This window comes from Osmerus eperlanus, chromosome 16, assembly GCF_963692335.1.
Source record: "Osmerus eperlanus chromosome 16, fOsmEpe2.1, whole genome shotgun sequence".
Taxonomy (NCBI): domain Eukaryota; kingdom Metazoa; phylum Chordata; class Actinopteri; order Osmeriformes; family Osmeridae; genus Osmerus; species Osmerus eperlanus.
Genome location: NC_085033.1, coordinates 11241718 through 11267817, shown reverse-complemented (window position 1 = coordinate 11267817; position 26100 = coordinate 11241718). Strand labels below are relative to the sequence as shown.

The window sequence follows — 26100 nt, the reverse complement described above, 5'->3', positions numbered from 1 at the left end:
GTCTCTCTCTCTGTCCATGTCTCTCTCACTCTGTCCATGTCGCTCTCTCTCACTTTCTCTCTGTCCCTGTCTCTCTCACTTTCTCTCTGTCCATGTCTCTCTCTCTCACTCTCTGTCCATGTCTCTCTCTCTCACTCTCTGTCCATGTCTCTCTCTCTCTCACTCTCTGTCCATGTCTCTCACTCTCTGTCCATGGCTGATAAGATGTAAATTCTGGAGAAGGCAGGCCGGAAGGAGTCACGACAATTATGAAAAGGATTGACTCGGTTTTATTAGCTCGACGTCGGATCATGCCACCAATCCACAACAGAGTGGCTAGCATGAGTGAAGACTCTCTCTTACAAGAGTGCTTAAATACAGTATCTGGACATGTTCAAACATAAAATGCACAGAATCGCTTCCTTAACGGGTCTTCAGTGGTCAGTACACTGATACACTAGAAGGTTCAGCAGGTGAAGTGGTCGTTAATCACATAAGCCTTATTTGTACATGATTTTCCTCACTGTCTCCCCACTGTCTGGACTGCATGCTATATTCTGCTCAGAGGGAGCCTCGCTGTATGACCTCTTGACCTTACAGAGACACACGCTGGACATGTACCCAGAAACTCTGCCTTACAATGGCGCTCTCTCTCACTCTGTCCATGGCTCTCTCTCACTCTCTGTCCATGTCTCTCTCTCTCATTCTCTGTCCATGTCTCCCTCTCTCACTCTCTGTCTATGTCTCTCTGTCTCTCACACTCTGTCCATCCCAGTCCAACACTTCTAGGTCTTCGTGAATACGCTTAGAAAAAAAAAATCCTTGGAGCTAAAGCTGTGAAAAGCAGAGTTCTGACTTCTCCTCAGAGCTGCCACCAAGCCCCCTCCCCCCAGGACAGCCAGCTAGTTAGGGTGGACCCAGAGACCTTGACCGAGGAAAGTCCAGACAGAAAGACAGGCAGAGAGCACTCCACTCCCCCCTCCCCCCCACCATGGGCCTGTTAAAAGCCGTAAAGTCCCCCACTTATTAGCAGGCAGCTAGTAAAAGGGCATTTAGCCTTGATTAGCGTGCTTGCTTATAAAGCAGGAGACTGGAGCTGTCCCTCCAAGCCTGCTGCCTCTCTTTAACTGGTTCATAAATCGCTGCTGCTAGCTCAACCCTACACTGCCATTGGCTAGCGTCACTGAGTACAACTTTTCCCTATAAAGAAGCCAGCTCTCCTCCTCCTTCTCCGGGACACAGCAACGGAGATGAATATTCATTTCGCTTGGTTGATTTATAGAAAACCACATTCTAAAAGTTATTTAATTCCCCGCTGCTATAAAAGAGGGTTTTAATCTGTCTTTATGTGGATGTGGCCACTGGAGCGACGACTGGGGTTGGCGTGGTGTGTGTGTTTCTCCAAGGGGCCCGGGCGGAGAGACTTTACTACTATGGATTGAGCAGACAGGATGATGTCACAGAGACGGGAATAACCAAATCAGCATCCTGATGACTCTATAAGGGACAGCACACCCAATGAGGGACCAGCATCCAGTCCTGTAGGACAGAAGGCTAAACTCCCATCGAGTGTCCGTGAAGAGAACACCTCCAGATCGCCACACAACCCTCAAACTCTGCCCACTTTACGAGTCCCTGCTGGCTGAAGCCCGCGGTGGCACGATGGCTTTTAAGATACGAGCCCAGACAGGCGGTGTGCAGGACCGCTGGGGTCCAGACACGGTCAAGGAAGAGATCAGACTACATGACAACACTACAGGAGAAAGTGTGTGTGTGTGTGTGTGGGACATAAAGCATCAGCATGAATCAGACTCCCCGCTCAGGTTTGTGATCACAGTGGGACCTCCCTGGGTGTGTGCTAACGCTGAAGCTGTGGCCTTGACTTAAAAGAAACCCCTATAAAACTTGTAGCTACCACTTTCACTCGGAAGCACTTACCATGCACCAGACACGCAAACAGGGAATACTTCAGAGATATACTGCTGGTGTGTATGTGTGTGTGTACATTTAAGTTCTACTCAGGGTGTGTGCACGGTCCATTGTCAGAAAGAAAAAAGAGAAAAAAGGAATGAAAGAGAAGGTGAGAGAGAGAGAGAGCAGGGGATGGCTCTTGTGTCCTGAGCTGAATGTGTGCACGGCCACTTCTCATTTCATTAGCCTGTCCTGCGCTGCTCCCCCCCCCCCCCCACACCCCCACCTCCTCTACCATCCATCTCCATCAAGCCCCTTATCTTCATCTAGCCCCCGCCTACATCTGGCCCCTTCACCCCCTACAGGCTGCAGGCGGGGGAGGCGGACATGGGGTTCCAGGGTGAGGATTCATCCACGCACCTCGGGGCTGAACGAAACCTTACCCAAACCGACGACGTATCAGAAAACATTTAAGTGCGGGGTAGAGATGAGAGGACTGAGGGGGGTAGAGATGAGAGGACTGAGGGGGGGTGGGGGGGGGGGTTAGAGTCATCACTTATAAATAGAGGACAGATTCAATTATTTGCAGAGGAAGCTTTGCGTGGACCTCCAGCATTGTTTCAAGTGGAGCATTAAATTTAGCAGCGATCACAACATGGGAGGAGATCCTCCATCTGTGGGAGGAGCAGCCATGGAGACCCTCACAGCCACCTCAACACCTGGGAGGAGACACAGGCAGGCAGGGAGGCAGGGAGGGAGGCAGGCGGGCAGGCAGGCAGGCAGAGAGGGAGGCAGGCAGAGAGGGAGGCAGAGAGGGAGGCAGGCAGTCGGGCAGGCAGAGAGGGAGGCAGAGAGGGAGGCAGGCAGAGAGGCAGGCAGAGAGGGAGGCAGAGAGGGAGGCAGGCAGAGAGGGAGGCAGAGAGGGAGGCAGAGAGGGAGGCAGGCAGAGAGGCAGGCAGAGAGGGAGGCAGAGAGGGAGGCAGGCAGAGAGGGAGGCAGGCTGGGAGGCAGGCAGACACACACACAGGGATCCAGTCTCTCTCACTGGCAAACAGACACATTCATGTACGTGCGCATGCACACACACACAATGTATCAACATAACCAAAGGAGACAAATCTCATTTTCATTTCAGATGGGTGGCCGTGAAAGACCCCCAAATACATGCATTTTCCCCACGAGCCAGAGGGAATTGTTTTACCTGCTCGTTCCAGGGAAATCATTCAATGCCTTGTTTGGTCTCTTTAAAGGGATTCTCAGATTAAAGCGGCTGTGTCCAGGACACAGACCTGCTACAGAGCTGGATCTTGTTAGGCCAACTCAATATCCAGAATAAAACATGACTGTAAAAAAGGCTTAATATACCATATTAAGCCTTGGACAAACTAAAAGGTTAGGTTTGTGTAATTGGACAAATGAAGGTCAACGTACCTCCATATTTACTTTGTATGAAATACTAGAAGTTGGACTGGACTGTGTTGTGACTGCAGTCTTGGTATACTAATATTACAGTGATACCAAGGAATGGGGAGACATAGCTGCTGTTTTCTTGGCTGCAAAATCCTCCCTCCCTCCTCTTCCTCCCTTGTTCCTTCCTTCTCCATGGTTGATTAATGACATCCAAACAGTGATCGCGCTCCCTTCGCTGTATAACACAATCCCCTCCTGCATCCTCACAATCCTGATGCAATCACACTGGGGGCCAGGAGGGGCCAGGGAGGGAGAGACACAAGAAGAGGGAGAGAGGTTGAAAAACAGAGACGGAGAGAGAGAGAGAGAGAGAGAGAGAGACAGAGAGAGAGAGAGAGAGAAACTAGACTCACGAGAAGACGAGTAGAGAACTGGAGAGATAGATCCTAACTAGGAGATATTAGATAAACTACCATGTTTGTGTGTGTGTGTGTGTGTCATGTCTAGGGCTAGGCTAATATGTCTGGAGGAGGGGAGGTAGGCTAAGCTAATAAAGCTGCTTCAGAGCGGGTGTGCTAGCCCCTCTCCCCCTGTGACATCAGCCAGCTGAGGATGATTCATACCTGTCTTGTCCTGCTGGCTAGCACGCTAACGCTAATGCCTTCCTCCTAATGGTGGAGAGATGATGGCTGTGTGTATGTGTGTGTGTGTGAGAGACAGACGAAGCATGGTGTGTGTGAGAGGGGAGTGAGGGGGGGGGGGGTTTCAACAGGGCTACAGTGATGAATCAATCTAAGCTGTCATGCTCCTGCCTCACCACTTAGCAATGCTGACCTGTCTGTCTTCATCCTGAAACACACACCCAAACACGCTGCAAACCCAGCACGCTCACACACACACACACACACACAAATGTAGTGAGCATCCGCACAGTCCAAAAACCAAACACACACAAGAAAACAGTACACACACACACACACACACGTCAGTGGGGGTCAGTGTTCTCTGCTTGTTCACGCCCTCAGTACAGCTGCTGGTGCTCTGTCATGTGAGGAACACACGTGACAGCCAGCCGGCCTGCTCGGACTGAGGCTGTCCTATGGAGGTTTCACCCTGGCCGATTGGTAACCTGTGTGTGTGTGTGTGTGTGTGTGTGTGTGTGTGAGCCTGTGATAGACGGCAGTGCTCTTAACAGCAGCCAGGTAGAGATGGCAGAGGGAGAGAGCGATTGACCCCAGCTGAGGTAAAAGGAAGGCGAGAGATGAAAGGAGGGAGAGAGATGGAGAAAGATGGATGGACGTACAGAGGGAGAGATAAAGGGAGGGAGAGAGGGTTAAGCCACTAAGGCAACACAGGGGTCCGGGAGGACAGGGAATATGCCAGACATGCAGAAGAAAGCAATCAACCAAATCCTCTGCTCCCTTCCTGGCTCTCCTCCTTCCTCCCTCGCGCCGTCAGCCACCAGTGCTGCTCTGACCCCAATTACCCATTCAGGGGCGGGGGCGGGGGGCGTGCGTGCTGAAGGAGATTGTTTTGCGTGTGGCCGGGGAGGGGGGGGGGGCTCTAGTGGGAGAATATGGATGAGGACATGGAGATGAGGGATATACACAGGCATGTGTGTGTGTGTTCATACACACAGGTTAGGCTGTTTGGGAGGGAGAGAAGCAGCCTGAACAGGTGTCCACACCGTGTGTGTGTGTGCGTGCGTGCGTCATTAGGATTCGGGGCCTGTGCCGGGGGCCAGGCCAGACAGACTGGGCTGCAGGAGGATCAATACTGTTAGACCCTCCCTGTGATCACAGCAGAGGATGAACAACGCTTACACACGCACACACACACACACACACACACGAGGAGAGAGCCTTCGGCCAGAAAAATGACCACACAGGATGCATCATTTATGACCCGGCCAGGCGTTGGAGAGAGAACTCATCAGAGAGTCATAGAAACCTGATGTTGGAGGAGTGGGGCGGGGGAGAGGGGGATGAGGAAAGAGAACGGGGGAAATGTGGAGGAAAGGAACAGAAAAAGAAAAATGGAGGGAGGTGAGAAAAAGGAACAGCGTCTGGGAAGATGGAGGAAGATAGAGAGCGGGAGAGAGTTAGGCGAGGCGGGAACAGGGATGGAGAGAAAGAGGAGAGAGAGAGAGCAGGGTGTGTCTAGGGGATGGAGAGAAAGAGGAGAGAGAGCAGGGTGTGTCTAGGGGATGGAGAGAAAGAGGAGAGAGAGAGAGCAGGGTGTGTCTAGGGGATGGAGGGAGAGGCTCAGGAGGAGGTCGGTGCAGGTAGAGAGAGGAGAGCCTTACTTTTCTATCTCGCTGTTTTTACAGGTGCGCGGTACCAAAGAGGAGCAGGATGTGGAGGAGGAGGCGGTGGCGCCGGGGTCCGCCTTGCTGCCCTCGCCATTGCTCGTAGACGGCATCTCTGTGGGGAAGAAACGACTTTCAGGTCCAAAGCTAGGACTCCATAGCTAGGGAGAGTAGGACAGAGACTTCAGGGGCCGCTGGGGTCCAGCAGCACCACTCACCATCACTGGCCCATTTGGAGAACTCTGGTGTTATTCTGTTGGACGGCATGCCCCCACTGAGGACACAAGACGGGCAGACACAAGGTCATGAGTGTCTGCAGAGAGTACAGTAGAGAACTGTGATGACAGAGTAGCAGAGTAGAAGAAAGTAGAGTAGAGTACAGCAGAGTAGAGTACAGTAGAATACAGCAGAGTAAAGTATAGCAGAGTAGAGTACAGCAGAATACAGCAAAGTATAGCAGAGTAGAGTACAGCAGAGTACAGCAGAGTAGAGTTCAGTAGAATACAGCAGAGTAAAGTATAGCAGAGTAGAGTACAGCAGAGTACAGCAGAGTAGAGTTCAGTAGAATACAGCAGAGTACAGCAGAGTAGAGTTCAGTAGAGTACAGCAGAGTAGAGTTCAGTAGAGTACAGCAGAGTAGAGTAGAGCAGAGCAGAGCAGAGCAGAGTAGCCGTGAGCGGGGCGTCCTACTTGAGCACGGCTCCTCGCAGGGCCTCCCTCTCCTTGGCGTCCCCCTGGTCCTCTCCGGAGCAGGGGATGATGTCAGCCTCTGTGTACTGGGCCTTGCCGTACTCCAGGGTGTCGTCACCGTCCACATCCAGGTCGGCGTCGCTGTCCTGGCTCTCCTTGGTGCTGCACATGGCGAAGCCTGTTCCTGGAGGGGGAGCAGCGGGGTTACACAAGGGAAGCTGTGGAGCGCGTGTGTCTCTGTGTGTCCCACGGTGGGAGTGTGGAGGGGGACAGGGGGCTGACTGGCAGACAGAGATACCTCTCCAGACCTGGCTGTGGGATGAGCTTCAGACTAACTCCCGCTGCTTCCTGACTGGGCCTTTCAACTCCACTTACCTCTCTGTCTCTCCTGCAGGCTGAAGGTGTGTATGTGTGTGTGTGTGTGGGAGAGAGAGAGATGGGGGATGCGTCTATCACTTAGGGCCCTGTCTCCACACAAACACCCACCCCCCGGCAAGGCCTGAGCCCTGATTGACCGATCCAGCAGATAGGGTAGCTGTAAGCAATATATTGAAATGTGCACGTTGTCTGTCAGGAAGGGCAGGTTTAGTTAGCTGCAGTACGAGTCATCTCCCTTCCCCATCCACTCTCTCGTCTGGGGGACTAAGACACAGGAGGCCAGAGGCTAGGGGGGGGGGGGAGAACTATGGATCCAGTCATTCTGCCAGAAATCCTTTGGTAGGGAATATAAAAACGCTCCAGCTTTTAACAGCACACCGGTGGGGTTTTAGTGATCATATAAAAAGGACCTTTTAAGTTTTATATGGTCCCTGCTGTGTCGGTCTGCCTGGAGTGATGTGTGGCAATGATGCCTGCCTGCTAGCTGCTACTGCTAGGACCCTAGGCCTGCCCCGCCCTGCCCTGCCTGGTTCTAGGGGGGGGGGGGGGGGGGGGGGCTGGGCGGGCCACACAGGCGACAAACTGCCAACGACGCCCAGCATTTCATCAATCTGCTGCGAAAGAGAGGGATGACACAAAGGAGGGGAAAACAGATATATAGATAGCCCAGGCTGGTGACTGCTAATACAGGCCCAGAACCAGAGACAGAGAGAGCAGAAATCACTGTTAATCTAATCATCTGATCAGAGGATGGATCCGGTGGCTAATTGTGCATGTTAGGATCGGTTCTGAGGTGGGGGGTGGGCTGGCTAGGGGGATGAGGCAGGGGGCGGGTGGGGTTTGAGGCAGAGGCAAACCATCTGAGCTATGGTTCTGGTGTACATTTTTGATACACAAGACCAGTGTTCCTATGGGTCCCAATTTGAGCAGTACAAATACCCTCAATACAGCTCTACTACAAGTGTGAAGATATGTTGCTAGCCTGCCGTCTGTGTGTGTGTGTTTGTGTGTGAGGTCGCTGATCCACTATCTGTCCCTTTAACCAGTCTTGGCAGGCAATCTAATCTGGTCTGAAAAGGTCAGCACCACTATAACTGCCTTTCAGTCACATTATGCACGCTGCACCCCCCCCCCCCCCCTCTCTCTCTCTCTCTCTCTCTCTCTCTCTCTCTCTCTCTCTCTCTCTCTCTCTCCATCCCTCAGGTTCCTCCTTCCCTCCCACTGTCTCCCTCCGTTTCTGGTCCTCTCATTTTCTTGTTTCTGTTTCGTCTTCCTGCATCTCTTCTCATCCCTTTATCCCTTACTCTCACTAGCGTTCCTCCTATTATCCACCCTCTCCCAAAAGTAGAGGTTGTTACCGATTTCTGTGGCTGATCAGGCAGGCACGCGCACACACACACACACACACACACTCCGACACCCCCATGACTCCATAACATTTCCAGACTCATTATCATAACCAATCTCGTGCATGTCGTTGACTTTAACACGTTAACTACACATGTTCCTTTCATGTAACATGCACCTGACGATGACACGGAACACCTATCTACATATGTCACCATGGAGACGAGGACAACGCCAGGGTTCTAAGCTGTGAGGGTCAGGGGACCAATCAACATGACAGGCAGCTGTTGCCATGACGCTTATCAGTTGGGGGGGGGTTAAAAGGTGATCCTATCTGTATGGCATTTACAGGACGACCCTGCAGAGATGGGCCAGAGAGACAATACACAAAGAGGCGGCCATGTTTGAAGTTCCGGTACAAAGTGAGAGGCTTGGTTCTAAGCCTGCCTAAACCCCACTGCTCTCTCTGAGAATCAGACAGTTAGCCTGCCGTCATATCTGCAGCTAGGATCTCTCGGTCCCCTTCATCACGATACTGTGGGTGAGTGAGAGTTAAGAGTCCTCTCTAAGTCCTCTGAAGCCCGGCACACAGGAGGTCCCAGCCCAACAAGAAACTGAGCCTGTTCGATTTCTCTCCTCCTCCTCCCTCCATACCATCTCCCCTCTTCAGGTCTGTTTAAAGGGCTTCCCTCCATCTCCATCTTTCTTCCCTCCTCCTCAAAGGGACTGTGGTGGGCCGGCGGCTTCACAGAGGAGAGCTCTCTTATCCGATTGAAGACCCTCAGCCTCCCCCCCCCCTCCCCCTCCCTCCCTCCCTCCCTCCCCCTGTCCCCTGGCCACCCCCCGAGGTTGGGTGGATCCTGTCTGGTGGGTCCATTGAACCATAGCACAGCTTTCAAAGCAAATCCACCCTCTGAGCTTCTCTTTCTCTGTGTGTGTGTGTGTGTGTGTGTGTGTGTGTGTGTGTGTGTGCGCGTGCGTGCGTGCGCGCGCGTGTGTGTGGTCTTTCAAGTGCTCTCCCCAGGCTGGCCCGACACCTCCAGGCTTTGACCAGCGTTATCGGTGTCACATCAAGGAGGCCTATCAGAGCCTGCCAGAAGGGTTCTAGCGCTCATTAGATGTAGGGAGGGACAGAGGGATAGATAGCTGGACAGATGGATGGATGGACTTGGGCTCATAGTTGGAGATTTTAACATTGATCTGTGGCTGCTCTCTCTGTCAGACTTGGAAAGGGGCGAGCGAGCGCGAGAGAGCGAGAGACAGAGAGGCTGGTAACTCCTTCTCTGGTCTTTGTAATTCCGTTTTCCAGCAGATCGAACTGAGGGGACTTTGGGGCTAAAAGAGTTTCTAAAGAGCCTCTTTAAGACCAAGAGGGCTCTCCAGTGCGCTGTGACACACACACACACACACACACACACAGTGTCAGCTCCCCTTCCTGCGGCAGATAAGGGCCTATCCTGCTGTAATGACCACCGACCTACCACCACCACACACACATCTACTTCCTCCCAACTCAAAGCCGCTCGTCGCGATTGATCAGCGGGTCGACGCCGGTGAGATCTTCTCAGTGCGATCCCCGGGGAGGTCCTGACTCTTCGTAAGCCTGCGTGAGCCTGGATCAAGACCCGTCACATGACAGCAGGCTGTATGATCAAACCCCGGCCCGTTTCCCCGGCTGTCTAGCAGGGCCTAACATTGACAATGTCACAGAGCTGTCAGGCAGCGAAAAATCCCTTGTGCTGTTCATCAGTATTGTCAACATCTCAGGATCTCTCAATGATTACTGGTAATGGCTTCCTTATTGAGCTGCTTCTTTCCCTCCAGCCATCAATAACGTAGGGTAACTATGGACGGAGTTGAGAGGGACTAGGAATTAGCCGGAACTAGGAAAGAGAGGGAGAGCTGTGTGTGTGTGTGAGAGAGAGAGAGAGAGAGAGAGAGAGAGAGAGAGAGAGAGAGAGAGGGATGAAATTGAGATACTGTATGTGAAAATGAGAGAGAGATGGAGAGAGCTGGCTAGTATTCCCCAGTGGCCAGTGACCAGGTCCAGGTCTATAATTGCATTTTGGACAGAGGAGAACCTGGGGGTCAGCGGTTCACCTCTCCCTCCACACTCCCTCCATCCCTCCTTCCACACTCTCTCCATCCCCTCCTTCCATGCTGCCATCCCACAGGGGCCGTCGGGGTCAATTGCCCAGCTAAATGTGTTTTCCTTTCCTGCTAAATGGGCCAAGGCGGGCCACCCTGTACTGACCCTGTCTGGACCAGGGCCAGGGACCCCGGAGTCCCCCCCCCCCCCCTGTGTTCCGGGAGGGCTCTGATGACGGGCTGGGGGTGTAGGGCCTGGCTGCTCACGCCCCTGTCTGTTTAACACAGACACTGCAACGGGACATGTCTGTCTGCTACCGTGGCGATGTGGGATTCAGGGGCGGGTCTGTTCTATTCATTCAAAGTTCCTCTGAAGCCTCCCTCCAGCAGGGTGGTGGTATGTGTGAGTGTGTGTGTGTGTGTGTGTGTGTGTGTGTGTGTGTGTGTGTGTGTGTGTGTGTGTTGTACCTCTGAAGCCTCCCTCCAGCAGGGTGGTGGCTCGGACCCTCTTCTGGCCGCACCACTCGTACTCTTCGAAGCGTGTTCCGTTCTCCCCGTCCATGTCTGCTGAGTCGTCCTCCGCACCAAACGCACCTTCTCTCTACCAGAGCAAACACACACAGGGTTAGCAGTGGGCCTCAACACACAGCACACACACACACTACTAAGCCCAAAGTACAAGGATCAGAGTAGAATAGAGAACACAATGTCTTATTTAAGTATAGGAGCGTGCAACCAATTCCCAGAAAATTATTATTGTGGAAATTAATTAAATATACTACTCTTTCTAGCAACGATTCGGGTAGTTATTTATCTTCTTATCTTATCCTCAACTTAAGGGATAAGTAGGGTTTAGTTGAACTACAACTAATGGATGAGTGAAGTTGGGAAAAGTTCTTCTCATGACCAACATCTACAGAGAGGAACCAGGAGATATTCACAGTTCTACAGCAGGAAGTCTATCTTCCTAGTTCCAGAACTGACTGAATCTAAAGGCCTGCTCACGAAGCCTGCCGACCACTGAGAAACAACAGACTGGGAAGAGAGGAGAGAAAAGATAGAGAGAAGAAGACCGCCGAGAGGAGAAATAAAGAAGAAAAGAGGAAGAAGAGAGAAGCAAGACAGGAGGAAGATGGAAAAGCTCCCACAGGAATAGAGAGTCCCTTCCCCTTGACCAGGGAACAGCTGAACATCTAGCAGAGGTTACGGAGAAGCTGGGAGAGGATGGGAGTTGGCGTCTGTGTCCGAGCTCCGAGTCTAACAGTCAACATGGGCCCTGGTGTGCTTGGATATTAGACACTGAACTGAACTGTAGAGGCCTAGGAATGAAAATATCTGCCTGGCTTTTACCAGGATAACACTGTACATTGGCTTAGTTTTACAGTGGGAGAGTTGTGTTAGCCAAGTTTGTGTTGAATGCTAAGTAATGAACCGTGATGTCACTGGTCATGGGGAAAGAGCAGGCAAGCGAGCGGAGCAGTGTGAAGCAGGTGTTTACAGGAAGAGGTGGCGATTGGTCAGTGGTGTTCTAGAAGCTAGTGGTGATTGGCTGGTGGGGGCAGGAGGCCCAGAAAGAGGGAGGTGGTTGGTCGGTGGGTCGGTGGGAGGGGCAGTGTGGTTTCTACCTTGAACAGACAGAGTTCCACATGTCTACTCATCTCCTCCTCGGAGCCTTTCAGGGGCGCGCTGCATAGAGGACATACCTGTCCATCCTCAGGCCTCCTGCGCTTCATCTTCCCAATCCGGGCTGGAACACACACACACAGGCATGGTTAGAAACACACATTTAGATAAAAAAAAAAAAAACAAAAAAACATTTAAAAAAGGAGAAAAAGGAAAGTGAAAGTAACTCCTCATTATAAACTCGTGAAAAAAAAAAAAAAACTGGTTCTGCAGGACACGAGCTAATTCGTTCTGAATTCCCACAGAAGGCTGTGGAATGTTCCCTGTCCTGCAGCATCCATCCCTCTCCATGATGGATAAGGACAGGAGACCCAGGACAAGCAGGGAGCTGTCCCTCCATCCCTTCATCCCTCCCTCTCTTCATTTCCACAACCCCCCCCCCGCCCCCCCAAGCCCCACGCGCATAATTAGAAATTTAACACAGCAGAACAGCGGGCTTTGCGCCGTAAGTCTCTGTCGTTTTTCCTTAACTGCAAATGGCGTGTGGGGACATTAATTTTTAGGTGGCTGTGATTACAGACGGGGCCAAGGGAGACCTGGCAGGGGGAACGGGGTGGTGGGGGGGGGCGTCGGTCTGTGAATCGTGGGGTGAAGCGTCATAACTCCGGGGAGATATCGAGGGGCGCTGTGTGTGTGTGTGTGTGACGGTTCCACAGCTGACGCTAATCGAGGGGGGCGTCATTAGATAGTGAGAGAGGAAAAAGACGATTAATTAGGCACGGCAGGAGTTTCTACCCCCCTCCCCCTCAGGTTCCAAACCAGGGCTGATGGACAGCCGGGGATGAGGGGAGGGGCGGGTCTTAGGGTTTGGGCGAAGCTGACTTGCTAATGCCTGGTCAGTGACACAGCCAGAGGGGGCCTCCAGGGCTAGTGACGGGGTGGCATACAGTGTTGGGGTTGTACGAGGGCGAGGGGGCGGGGCTTACCGTGGCGCAGGCAGCAGGGGGCTAGGCGCGCTCCGTTGGGCTGTCCAATGGGAGTGCCCGTTTTGAGACTTTCCTTGGCGTAGCGCCTGCACCAGCAGAGGTCCTCGACTGTTGACATATCAAGAAGGTCAAGGGTTAATAGATCCTCTGGTGGTGCCGGCGCTAGGTCAGGGAGGCATCCCAACCGACAACCTTCACAGTGGGGCTAGGAGGGCAGGACCACTGCCTCAGGACCGGGGCAGGGCCGAGCGAGGGAGCACGGTGGGAGGGGAGTCCAGACAGACACCATGACCTACAGCCATGGAAAGCTGGAGCTGGGGTGGAGGTGTGCCTGTTTCATCCTAGCTTTGTGGGCATTCTGGTGCCAGAGTGGAGGCGTTGGGATCAAGGGATCAGGAGGGCTAAAGTGGCTTCTGGTGCCCAGGTATGCCCTGCTTAGCCATCAGTAAACACAATTTGGCTAACAAGCCAGTGTGTTCGCTCAAGCTATTTAGTATGGTGAGGTGAGTGACCACCTACAGGCTTTGGCCCAAGGCCAATGTGTTGAAGCAGACACAAAGTCAAGGTCTGTGACCGCTCAGCACAGTCAAAACAGCCTGATCCCACACTTACCTGTCTGCCAAACCAGGCTTCTAAACCAGAACCCAGAACAGCTTGTGTGCCTTAGTTTATGGTTCCTGAGCCCTTCACTTTCATTTACAATTCATGGTCTGTTAAGTATGTTTAAGTGTTGTGAAATGTCTTGCATTTTAAACAAATGCTGATTATTTTTACTTAACTTTATAAATTATGAAACACATAGTTGCAATAAATAATAGGGAAATGGAGGTGTGTACATACCATTCAATCGTGTTTGTCTATTTGCCCGCACTCTTAAAAACGTCTGCAGGAAGTAGGAAAGGAAACACATGAAATATGCGTTAGTTTTGGACATTTTAATATTGTTCATGGAAACATCTTCAAGTCACTGCCGAAAGCTGGATTGCGTTGGATTGTTCAGAGTGCAAGAGCAAAGCATCGCGACTGTAAACAAAAACCTACTTCTCTGTTGGTCTCTATCGTCTCTTCCATAACAGGGTCTGCAAGTTCTGTTAAAAGCCGTATCACGCCGCAAAACTCAACTGTGTCCCTTAATAATAAGAGTCTTCCGCTGCAGTATTTGACTGTTTATACAGTGAAGTATTAATAATTTGCGAAGGATGCATTCGGATTGAATGAAGCGCGCACATAATCGTTTAGCCCCTTTTCGTCGCCATGTTGGCCGCGGTCACATGACCAAAACAGACGTGAAAGTTGAGGCGACGTCAAGCGTAGTTACCGATTCGACCACTAGGAGGCGGCAACACGTGACTGATTTTCACAATAGTCCTAATTAGTTTTCAGTGTCTATATGTATTTAGAAAATAAGATCTTAAGTAATATGTTCAATAAAAATGGAAGTGTATCATGGATTATCAACAGGAGCTTGAATTCATAACCATCAAGCCATATGCTATCAGTAATAAAAAAAATACCCTTCCCTTCCTTGGCAGTGTGTGTGCTAAATACTGCACAGAGTGCGAATGTGTGTGTGTGCGTCTAGACTAGCCCATTCTGTATGTGCTGACTTGAGCAGAGAAAGGTTGAATATGTTCCAAAGTGCCAGTCACAGCGATGGATGCCCACTCATTGACACGGGCACAGTCAGCGGGCGCGGGTTCAAAACTCCTGGAGAGAAGATCGTCCATCAACAAGAGCCATCAGGCTCTGACACGCGGACACATGAGCTATAGCCTACTTGTTACCACATACGCAGCAATGAAATGATCTAGCAGCGGGACAAAGTGTGTGAGAGAAGTAAGTTGTAGTTTTTTAATGGAAAAAAAAATCCCCATTGACTTGATCATGTGTATAATATAGGAGGTTTCAGCACCTTTGCTAATGATAACATATGGTTTAACCACAGGCTTTAAAGAGGTGTGTCAACGTGTGGGCATTATGGTGCAGCATACACTCAATAGTTTCTATTTTATGGGATGAGGGGAGAAAACCCACTTAACCCAATCATGCATCACCCCCATACAAATAAAAAAAAATGGAAACTTGGACAGATAGGAATCCTAAGTATGTAGAGAGTTAAGCCACAAGCCCTGAGCAGCGAGGCTACCTTAAGTCTAATCTGTAGCAGTGGGACCTCCAGGAGAAAGGAGGTGGTGGGGGCATGTCAAGGACGCCAGGAGATCCTATCCCCTTCCTTGGGGGAAGACTGGAGCATAGCTGGGGGCTAAAACTCTGGATGAAGGTGATTACCTATCCGAACAGGAAAGCCATTACAGCCGGGCAAATCTTTGCTAAAGATAGTGGGTGCAGGTAGGGACTAGATCCTGATTGGAGGGGCCTTTCTATTGACTCCCAGCACATAGACTGATCCCACTGGGCGATAAGATGTAAGTGTGAGATGATTGGAGAGAGTCAAACATTGAGGGTGTGTGTAAACACTGAAACAACACATTAACCTGTTGTCTCTCGTTATCTGGGCACCTCTCGGTTAACCCTGTGGGGGGAGGAGCTTGAGCCTCTGCACTCTACGATAGAGAATGGCTAAGCCTGTCTACAAAGCCACATCCAACCCTGGTGCTTCACCTCAAGCTGTGTGTGTGTGTGTGTGTGAATGTGTGTGTGAATGTGTGTGTGTGTGCTCTTGGCCCACCTGGTATCTGTCGGAGTGGTGGGCGTCCTCGGAGGAGAGGGGGGAGACCACTGGTGACTCGCCCTCACGCTTGATATGCACTGACAGCAGCAGGGACTGAGGAAAGGAGAGAGGGAGAGGAGAGGAGTGAGGGAGAGGAGAGGAGAGGAGAAGAGAGGAGAGAGGAGAGAGGAAGAGGAGAGGAGAAGAGAAGAGAGGAGAGAGGGAGAGGAGAGGAGAAGAGAGGAGAGAGGGAGAGGAGAGGAGAAGAGAGGAGAGAGGGAGAGGAGAGGAGAAGAGAGGAGAGAGGGAGAGGAGTGAGGGAGAGGAGAGAGGGAGGGGAGAGGAGAGAGCACAGGACAGGAAAGGGTCAGCAACATCCAGGACATGGACCCTCTAAGGCTGGAGACCGGAGCCAGCTTCTCTAGGGAGGACTAGAGGCTCACTGTGTAAGTCACAGTACGTGTACAGATAGAAAGAGAGAGGGGGGGGGGGGGGCTAACCAGCTAACATTACAGGACATTGTGACCATCAGTAAACCTGTCTGAGAAACCCAGACGTTACAAGCCTGTCCCTATGACAAACCTAATCTAGTTAAGTTCTCAAAGGAACAAAGGGGAGGCAGGCATACAGCCCTGCTTTACAGGACGTCTTGACAGAGATCCAGCTCTTTTACGAGGCCGCTATGAAATATTTGTGTTTACAATCTGTTCCTATTAATCAAAGAGAGAGGGGAGAGCAGGGGCTTAAGTGGGCGACAGCCGTAATCTAATATTAATATGTGAGAAATGACGGACCCTGAGTGTGCAGACAGTAAATTACACATTATGCATGGATTTTATACTTCCGGATAGAAGGTTCAGGAAAAACACTCTGTCTCAAAGTATAGACACTTTTGGAGCTAGTGGAATAATTCAGGTTTCTGAGTGGTATTTGTGTGTGCACGTGTGTGCACTTGTGTGGGTTAGGCGTGTTAGATGTGTGCATCTGTGAAATGACATAATTGGCAGATATGTATCGTGAACCTTTCCAACATTAATCCGTCTTGCCTTTCGAGTGTGTGACCAAGTTGACTGATAAACACACGTACTTGCTTGGCTAGACACGTGTTGCACGGGCGAACACCTGAACATAATGAGGACTTTCAATCTCGCCGGCCCTGATTGGCTGCCCTCGTCCCCGTACGGATTAACAACCACCAGCTGGCACTGGGTCGCTATGACGATGGGTGTCTGAGAGCGTGGGCGACGGCGGGTCGAGGCGTGCGGGGTTAATCCCCGGCGGAGCCGGCACTGGGGTCCGGTGGAGGGGCAGCCCTGGGTCGAGCCCCTCCATTCTCCACGGGGTGAGGTAGAATACTAAGCAGCTACTGGATAATGCTCAGTCACGCCTCTCAGACAGACCCTCGCTACCTCCCTCGACCTCTCGCTCTCTAGCTCCCTCCTTCCCTCTCTACACACCTCTCTCTCCCTCCCTCTCTTCTCCCTACCCGTCTTCTCCTGTTCGGTCTGCATGTGACCAGCCGTACTCGTGCTCCCAGACTTCTAGAATGTTTTAGATCTGCGTGTGTGTGTGTGTGTGTCATCGGTAGATCTCATGGAGGAGCCACCATCAGTCTGACTGTCATCTGGCTGTCTGACTGGCCCTGTTCCAAACTCACTCACTCACTTGTCTTCCTCTCTCTTTTTCTCTCTCTCTTTGGTCTCTTTTGACAATCCCCCATACATAATTCATGACCATCAATTGCCATAAGTCACATTTCAAGTATATAGCTGTTAGAGACCACACTTCCTACCTTCCCCTAAATCCACTAAATGTGTGCAGCTTGGTCAGCCGCTCCAAATGTAGTGGAGTCACTGAATAAGGGGCGAGCGAGAGAATCACTCCCTCCAGTTCTTCCAGTGGGGGTCCCAGATAATGACACACCGCGCCCCCGTTCTCCTCACTCTCTAATTGGGTGTTAGCCAGCGGTGGGACCACACCAGTGCTTCTGTGTCTGGGCCGCTGGCCAGGCCTGGTGGGGCGAGGACAGCAGCTCCAGCTGTTCTATCTAAAGAGCCAGGGACGCTGCTATAGGGAGCTCTGAGACGCTGCCTGTCAGCCTGCGCTCTGCTGGCCTCGGCCCCCCTGCACCAGACCCAGACTGGAACAAGGATCACGTGGGCTCCTGGTCACCACTGGACCAGACCACTGGGCCAGCAGCTCGTCTTTTAAAGCAAAGCCCGGAGGTGGTCCAGGAAGGCTGAAGCTGGTTCATAAGGTTCTAGAATACTGGAGCTGGTTCATAAGGTTCTAGAATACTGGAGCTGGATCATTAGAATACTGGAGCTGGATCATTAGAATACTGGAGCTGGATCATTAGAATACTGGAGCTGGTCCTGAGAGTTCTTATCTTACCTTGGGAGTTCCCGGGGTGGTTGCTCCATCTTTCTGTGACGGGGTCTTACTGTAAGCAGAGAGCAGAACAGGTGCCGTTAGACATGTTGTAATCTTCCATGCAGATCTGGGCCAGGTTCAAATCGGCCATTTCACGGTCATTCACCAAGCCAGTCACACAAATCAAACCCAAAGCATCCACGCTTCCCCCCCCTCTCCTCCCCTCTCCAGCCCCTCCTTCCACCTCCCTCTGTGCCACTCAATCTGCCCACCCCCCTGGGTCCAGCCTGGATTTGAAACAATTACAGCTCAAAGTACCACTGCTAAGCAGATTTGGGTATAATTTTTTTATTGAAGTAATCATTCTCCCGGATGTAACAATCCCAGATCCCCCTCCCTGCAGCCCCCCCCCACCCCCCCCACTTTCCCCGGCCCACCCCCCCACCACCATGCAGCCAGCCAGTGGCAGGCAGGAAATAAATGATTTTGCCGTTATTTGATTTGTCAGTGAGACGCCCTGGGCACTTAGGACTTTGAAATATGTTGAGGACAATCCGCTGGCTTGTAAACATTGTATTAAAGAGGCGGAGGAGAGGGGAGAGGGATGGACGAAGAGAGAGAGTGAGAGGAGGAAGGCGGAGGGGGCCGGACTGTCCCTCGAGCGTCGTGGGAGGGGGCTACATAAAATTGTAGCCCCATTGACATGGTGATTGAAGATGAATGATTAGAAAGCCGGAAATATTAAACGGGCCGGCTAAAGCTTCCGCCGACAATAGGGAGAGACATATCAAATCAGATCTCTCCCCCAGACATTCATATCTCTCACTCCGCCTCCACCGGTAGGAGTAGAGACACACACACACACACGCTCTCTCTCCTTGATATCTCTTTTTTTCTCTCCTTTATCTCTGATTTTCTTCTGGCCTGTCACGTTCACTGTGCCTCTATCTCTCCTCTCGCTCTATCTCCTATCTCTCTCTCTTCCTTTGTCTTCTTCTTGTCATCTCCGTCTCGTGATCTCCTCCTTCCCACCAGACACAGATAGATTTTTATGCAGCGGGTCGTCACAGTTGTTGTCACATTGTCATGTTTGCTTTGTGACACTTGACCAATCCCAGCCACAGAGAGGCTGTGATGAGGTGCTGAGGTCCATATCTTGACAGCAGAATCCGGCAGCCAGCGTGTCACCTGAGTGGATGCGGGGGGGGGGAGGCTTGTACACACGGCAACCCAATTTCAGCATCACTATTGGCGGAGTCGTTTCACAACGGCAACAGTGATTTGCTGGGGGCTGTGAGGGGGTGTGTAAATGACAGGTACGGGTGGGGTTCAACAGCTTGTCCCGCCTCTTCCTGCAGGTAATAAGCCTTGTCTCCTCCCCCCCCCCCCCCCTCCCGTGATTGATCTGTCCACACAAATCAGGCCAGCGGCTTGAAGGGGGATAAATCGCCACGGCAACCGTGCGGCTGTTTGCGAGATAATAAACGCACTCCGCCACGCCATAAATCTGCCCGACGACCAGCCGATGCGTTCGCCGCAACCTCAGCCTCGTCTGGCTGGGGCCGCCGCGCTCATCTCCCCTCTCATCCTTCGCTCCTCCTCTCCTCCACCACCAGCCCCCCCCCCCCTTCCCCCCTCACTCTTCTCCATCAAGGTGGCAGGGTTAGGGGGGTCTCTGGCTTTTAGTGCTACTGGAACTAATGCAGAGGGCCATCTATCTGGGGGAGCCCCCTGTCTGGCAGGAGGGGATGAGGACGGGGGCAGAGGGGGGATGGTGGGGGTGAAAAGAAGTATGTGTGTGTGTGTGTGGGGGGGGGGGGGTGATGCTGTACACTTACACAGATTAAGGGGTCATATCGCTCTGGTTCTCTTCCTGGATGGGAGAGTTGTGTGGGGAGGGCGAGGGGGGGGGGATATTTGCTGTACTTTAGCTATACATTTAATGTATACAGTAGAGCCTGGAGCCAAATGTCCATCGTTTCCTTCCACACCCTGGGTGTCAGTCTGGTGTCGACTGGGAGACGGGATCAGCTCCTCTAACAAAGAGCACAGAGCTCTGCTCCACAGTCAGACGCCGTCGAAATCTGGAGATCTGCCGTCTATCTGCTGTTCCGTTCACCCTCGCGCTCCTTCATTACCTCAGAACAACAACAGCCACCGCGACACCAGCAGCTGACTGACTGCTTGTCGACTGTTTGCGGTGGTTGGCTGCTGGCACGGTGAAAGACAAGGGGAGCAGGGCTATGCTGTTGACAAAGTGACAGGGGCTCTGACAGAGAGAGAGAGAGAGAGAGAGAGAGAAGAGAGAGAGAGAGAGAGAGAGAGAGAGAGAGAGAGAGAGAGGAGAGAGAGAGAGAGAGAGAGAGAGAGAGAGAGAGGGAAGGCGGGAGGAGAGATGAAAGGAGGCAGAGACAGAGAGAGAACGGGATGGGGAGAGAGTGAGAGCAGGTGCACGCCGGCGTTTCTTTCAGCTTCATACGTGAGCCCGTTTCAATGAATTTTGATGGGAATGCCTGGATGAGAGTCTTCCAGCCTGTCATGTCAAACCAGGACTGGGAGTTGTGAAATGAGCAACAAAGCAAGCGGAGAAAAGAGAGGAGGGAGGGAGGGAGGGAGGGAGGGAAGAGAGGAGGGAGGGAGCGAGAGGTTGCCAACAGGAGATGGAGTTAAGGTGTGTTTTGTTAATGTGTTTTGTTAGAGAGTAGCAAAGGTCTGCTGACAAGACCAGAGAGCTACATCTCTGTCCTTAATGGGAAGTGAACATCTTTGATATTTCGGGCCACGACTGAACAGTGTTGCTTCTGTCATCTGATCATATTAATTCAGATCCCCTCTGCCTCTCTCTCTCTCTCTCTCTCTCTCTCTCTCTCTCTCTCTCTCTCTCTCTCTCTCTCTCTCTCTCTCTCTCTCTCTCTCTCTCTCTCTCTCTGTCTCTCTCTCTCTCTCTCTCTCTCTCTATGTATCTATCGATCTATCTATTTCTCTCTCTTTCTCTCTCTCTCTCCCCCTCTCTCTCTCTCCCCCTCTCTTTCTGTCTTCCTCGTTCTCTTTCTCCACCTGGTTTTACAGGGAGGGAGGGAACGACTGCAGAAGAGAGGGAAGGAGAGAGGTTGGAAATTGAATAAGTCCCTGTCGAGGGGTGTGTGTGTGTGTGGGTGTGTGTGTGTGTGTGTGGGGGGGGGGGGGTGGAGTGGAGGAGGGAGGGGGGCTGTAAGCTCCAGATAAAGATTGCTTTTCGCCTCTCGTGTCGTCCGCCACCGAGCTGTGGTTCGCTCCGATGGAGGCAAATTGATTACGTGGGGCTGGAGGAGGTGGAGACAGGGGGGAGGAGGTGGAGAAAGAGAGAGAGAGGGGAGGGAAGGGGATGGGGGCATATGTAGATTGCTCTGCCCACCCACCCCCGCCCACCAGCCCTTCCACTCCCTCAGGATGTGAAAAGGCCATGATAGATTTCCATTTCCATACATGAGGAGGAGAGGGGCGGAAGGAGAGGAGTGGATGAGGAGGCAAAGGAGAAGCCAGGAAGTGGAGGGGGGGGAGAGGCGGGCGGGCGAGCGGGCGGGCGGAGGAGAGGAGCGGAGGAGAGGTACGAGGAGGAGAAGCAGGTGGAGGAGAGGAGGGGCAACAGAGACACCTAGTCCTGGATTCTGGGTCGCCAGGGAGCACACTGGCGCTCGGTTGCGATCCCAATCCCAATCCCACACACACACACACACACACACACACACACACACACACACACACCTTGAGGCCCCTCCGAGACTGCCGACCCCCTCCATCTGCCTAATGCTACATCTTGAACACGCCTCTCCATTCTACATGCTCTCCAGTCTCATTTGGGCCAGAATGAAACACTATCATTAAAGGGAGATTTACTACAAATTGCCACAAATTCCCTGTGTCACTTTCAATGATCTGTGTGCCCATGTAGCAGGCTGTCTACCCTGCCCAGGATGTCAGAGCAGAAGGAATGTGACAGCTCTGTGTGTGTGTGTGTGTGTATGTGCATGCATGTTGAGTGTGTACTCTCCCTCAGACTGCAGTCTTCCTACAGATATCCAAAAATCCAAACAAAATCTTTGCATCACCGCCATCAATACTTAAGACGTGCATTTAGAGACTTTCCGGAGAGTGTACAGGGTTCCACAGGGAGCGCAGACACAGCGCCATGCAGGGTTTAAACAGAGGTTGGAACATCCATCTCTGAAACACACTTTGTCTATACAGTCCAGGCATTAATGAAACGCCAAGGAGCTAACTGACCAGTGTGCCAACCCCCATTACCCAGCACTGCTCTGCGTGCACTCTGACACACACACACACACACACACACACACACACACACACACACACACACACACACACACACACACACACACACACACACACACACTCTCTCTCTCTTTCTCTCTCTGTCTCTCTCTCTCTCTCTCTCTCTCTCTCTCTCTCTCTCTCTCTCTCTCTCTCACACACACACACACACACACACACACACTCTTTATTTCACACACACACAGACACACATACACACAACCTCTCTCACACACAAACACACGTGCCCATATCCACACACACACAGATTAAAGCTCCAATGAGCTCCCGTCGCAGATTCATCATCAAACGGAAATCATTCCTCCCATTAAACCCAGCAGTGATTGTATTGGCCTAAAGTCAGACCTTGGACTGGTTGCCGGGGGCAAGGACACTTGGAGAAAGGGAAAGACGAAGGCTCTCTTCTCCTCTTTCTGCTTCTATTCTTTTCCTCTCAGTCCCCATTTTTTCCCTCTTCCTTTCCATCCCTTCGTCCAAATTCTCCCTCTCTCTTTTCATCTTCCTGACTCTTAAAAATTCCCTAATGTATCCCTAACCTGGCATGTACTGTATGTGCGTGTGTGTCTGTGTGTGTCTGTATGAAGGGGGTGGATGGTTGGATGGATCCTGTCCATAAGTCACCCAGCAGCAGCTAAGGGGTTAATGGGGATCGTAGCTGGCGCGGCTAAATCACCGGGCCGTGACGCCAGCCAGTGTCCGACCCTGACACACCAGGAGGGATGACGCTATTTCTTTAAATAACCGCCTGACTCCCACCCACCCACCCTCCCTCCCTCCCTCTCTCCCTCCCTCCCCAGAGCTGCGGACCTGCAGTTCCTCAGCAGCAGCAGCAGCAGCTAGCCGGGCCCAGAGGGAAGGCCAGTGTGCTCTGCCCTTTATTAATTATTAAATGATAACTCCTCATCCTCCAATGACACTGCTGATGGATGGATAGCACTCAGGCTAGGGGTTCCCCCCTCCTCCTCTCCTCCCCTCTCCTCCTGTGGCCCATGTAAATCTCTGTCTCTCCACCCCCCCCCCCCCCCCCTCTCCCTCTCTCCCCTAGTTTCCCCGCCCTCCATACATGCAGACCCCCAGGGCTGGCTCTGCAGGCATGTACCCCACGCACTACAGCAGGTGATGAGGTGATATATATATTTTTTTTTATTATTCGTTTTCTCTAAATATCCCCCCCATGTCTCTCTGCCGCTGTAACAACCACATTTCCCACCTGGAGATTTGACAAAGTGTTATCTTATCTGGTCTCAAGAGGGGTGAGGGGATGGAGGAGGGAAAGAGGAGAGATGGGGGGGGGGGGTAAATGAGTGTGTGCTCTGTGTGGCGTCCAGTAGGCCTGGCCCTCTCCCTCCCCTGTGGTCCAGGCCTACAGGTTAATGGTAGGGACCATAAAGCAGGGGTGTTTAGGGAGCACGTCGGTCAGGGGATCAAGGTGAAATATGATTTCAAATGGCTCCCCTCCCCTCTTAAAATGGTCTGCTCTTGATTTATCGCCTATGAAGCGGTTTAACTACCCAGGTTGTTAACTAGCCACCAGAGCTCATCTCTGCTCTCCCCAGACCAGGTCACCCTCCCCAATCAAGCTCTGCGTACAGGGAGACACCCCCTCACACACTCTGGTGTAAAGAGAGTGACCTGGAAAAGTCTAAACAGTAAAACACCGAGGCTAAACTGCAGACTGGCTGGAGAAATCATGTTTCAATCACTTATCCAGCTCTTGGATCTAGTATTTTCAGGGTCTACAAGTCCCTGTCAACAAGCTATAGAGCTACAAAGGAATCAGGCAGTGAAGTCATGGTGTCTGACTTGGGCCTGGGTTAAGGAGCCCAGCTCAGACAGACTTCATCCCCACCCTGAGCTGCGGTCCTGCAGCAGGTGTGTGTGATCTACTCCCCACACCTGTCTTACCTGGGCTGAGCCCTGGGCAGACCACAGCTGATTTATCTACCTGTCTCCGAGTGTCTGGGTCCAGCTGGGATTTGTTGTTTCGTCCCACAGAAGCCCTTCAGAAGCCCAGGTATCACCACAGCATTAGGGAAATACCCGTGTCTGAGGGGAGGAGAGGGGGGAGGCTGGCCTGTGTGTGTGTGTGTGTGTGCATGTGTGTGTGCATGTGTGTGTGTGTGTGTGTGTGTGTGCATGTGTGTGTGCGTGTGTGTGTGTGTGTACCTGAGGTGCATGTGGGTGAGGCGCTCCATCTCCTGCTCCATGTGTTCCTGCAGCTCTCCTGGACGCAGCAGCACCTGGCAGATAGGACACACTGGAGCCTGGCTGTCATACAGACTCATCTTCTTCTTACCTGGAGAGAGGGATGGGGGAGAGAGAGAGAGAGGGGGGGGGGGGGGTGGGATGGGGAGAAAGAGAGATGAGTTTTATTAATTAGGTATTTAACATCATAACCTAAACTTAAGATCCTGTCTCTCACGCACATGTGACACTGCTTCCAGACACCCCCCCCCCCTGTGAGCGATGAGGTCATGCTGTAGGGAGGGCCAACTCTGCACCAGTTCATTGTCCTCGCCTTGGAAAACCCACGTCTGTGCATGCTGTGTGCAGGAACAGGTGCACAGCAGTGTTGTGAGGGTGCGTGCGCTGCATGGCCTTAGTGCCTCAGTGTCTCAGTGTAAAGAATAGGACTGTCAAGGGCTAAAAGTGTCCGCTAGTATAAATAACCTTGAGTCAGAACTGTGTGTGTATGTATGTGAAGGGGGACTTCCTCTCTCGCCCCTAGCCCCTCTCTGCTTGGGTCCTGATTCGGCAAAAGCTCTATTCTTAGCCCAGGAACAATGAAACTGACCCGAAACAGGATATCCTGTAGGGACAGGCTGTCACCGCGGTAACTGGTCAGGTAGAGGCAACAGACAGAGTCCTTGTGTGCCCTCTCTGTCTGCCTGACCTGACACAAACACACACACCATGCACGTCCACACACACACACACACACACACGCACACACACACAAACACACACATACACACACAGGCATATTCTTATCGGCCCACAGTTGTAGACCAGTGATTTTGTCCTAATAGACAGGTGATGGCTGTGTGTGATTTTACACAAACCAAACTAAAACAGGTGCCAGAGTAGACAAAATAACATTTATTAAACAGCCACTTACTCACTCAGGCACTGGGGAGGACAGCTTGTTTAGGGTCCTGTCTGACTTCGAGGACCCTTCATGATAATAGGGTCCACAAACAAAACAGGTGCCACAGCAAAAATCACATCTTTCCAGCTTCTGGCCCATTTACTTTCCCCAGGCAGGCAGTGAGAGGGCCAGCTTGTTGGGGTCCTGTCAGACCAGGAGAACTGAGGACCCTTGTTGATAATGGCTTCTAGGGTCTGTCCTAGCTAACTGCTCAGCTGTAGCTCTGATGCAGTTGGACAGGGCTATTACAGGGAGGTAAGCTGGGGCCGGGCTAGCCATCCCCAGTCTTAAACACTACAGAGCCGCTGGTCTGTGCTCTGCTCTGCTGCAGCTTAAACCCTTAAGCCCAGAACGAGCGTGTCCTTGACTTGAGAGGGCAGTATTGTATTTGTCTTGTGATGTGATGCTGCTGCACACACACACTGTTTGAGCTGCTGATGGATCAGTCTCACCAACCCCCCCCCCCTCCCCCCCGATCTGTGATACAAACAAACACACACGTGTACACGCACACACTCGCACACCGATACACACAAACATGTGCATGCACACATGCGGACATGCAGGCACACACAGACAAACAGACAGACACACACACACACACACACACTCTGTCTATCTCAATGCCTCTCCACCCCCCCCTCCCCTCTCTGTCCAGTCAGGCGTGCCTGCGCATACTCAACTCCCATTCCCCAGCACTACTACTTAACAGCCCCACACTCTGGACACTTTAAGTGACTTTGAAAAATAGGCAATCGATTACAATTCTGCGTGTCTGTGTTTCTGTCTCCTCCCTCACTCTCTCCCTCCAGTCTCTGCTCCCCACATCTATTTCTAATTTTCTATTTATTCTCCC

General features: G+C 52.0%; 1 protein-coding gene across 8 annotated transcripts in view; it reads right to left on the bottom strand.

The window, feature by feature from the left end:
* rnf220a (ring finger protein 220a) overlaps nt 1-26100 on the bottom strand; it is a 90913-nt gene that overhangs the window by 5720 nt on the left and 59093 nt on the right. For 2 of the 8 annotated variants that reach the window (XM_062482126.1, XM_062482129.1), the window contains exons 3-12: nt 24263-24392; nt 17786-17834; nt 15410-15505; nt 13561-13603; nt 12721-12828; nt 11737-11858; nt 10580-10712; nt 6299-6482; nt 5827-5882; nt 5606-5723 (exon numbers count right to left, since the gene is read on the bottom strand). In XM_062482126.1, coding sequence (XP_062338110.1) covers nt 5606-5723; nt 5827-5882; nt 6299-6482; nt 10580-10712; nt 11737-11858; nt 12721-12828; nt 13561-13603; nt 15410-15505; nt 17786-17834; nt 24263-24392 — 1039 coding nt within the window. Of the gene's footprint in view, nt 1-5605; nt 5724-5826; nt 5883-6298; nt 6483-10579; nt 10713-11736; nt 11859-12720; nt 12829-13560; nt 13604-13761; nt 14000-15409; nt 15506-17785; nt 17835-24262; nt 24393-26100 lie in introns of those variants that run through there. The other 6 variants (XM_062482130.1, XM_062482133.1, XM_062482128.1 and 3 more) reach the window with 4 other exon arrangements.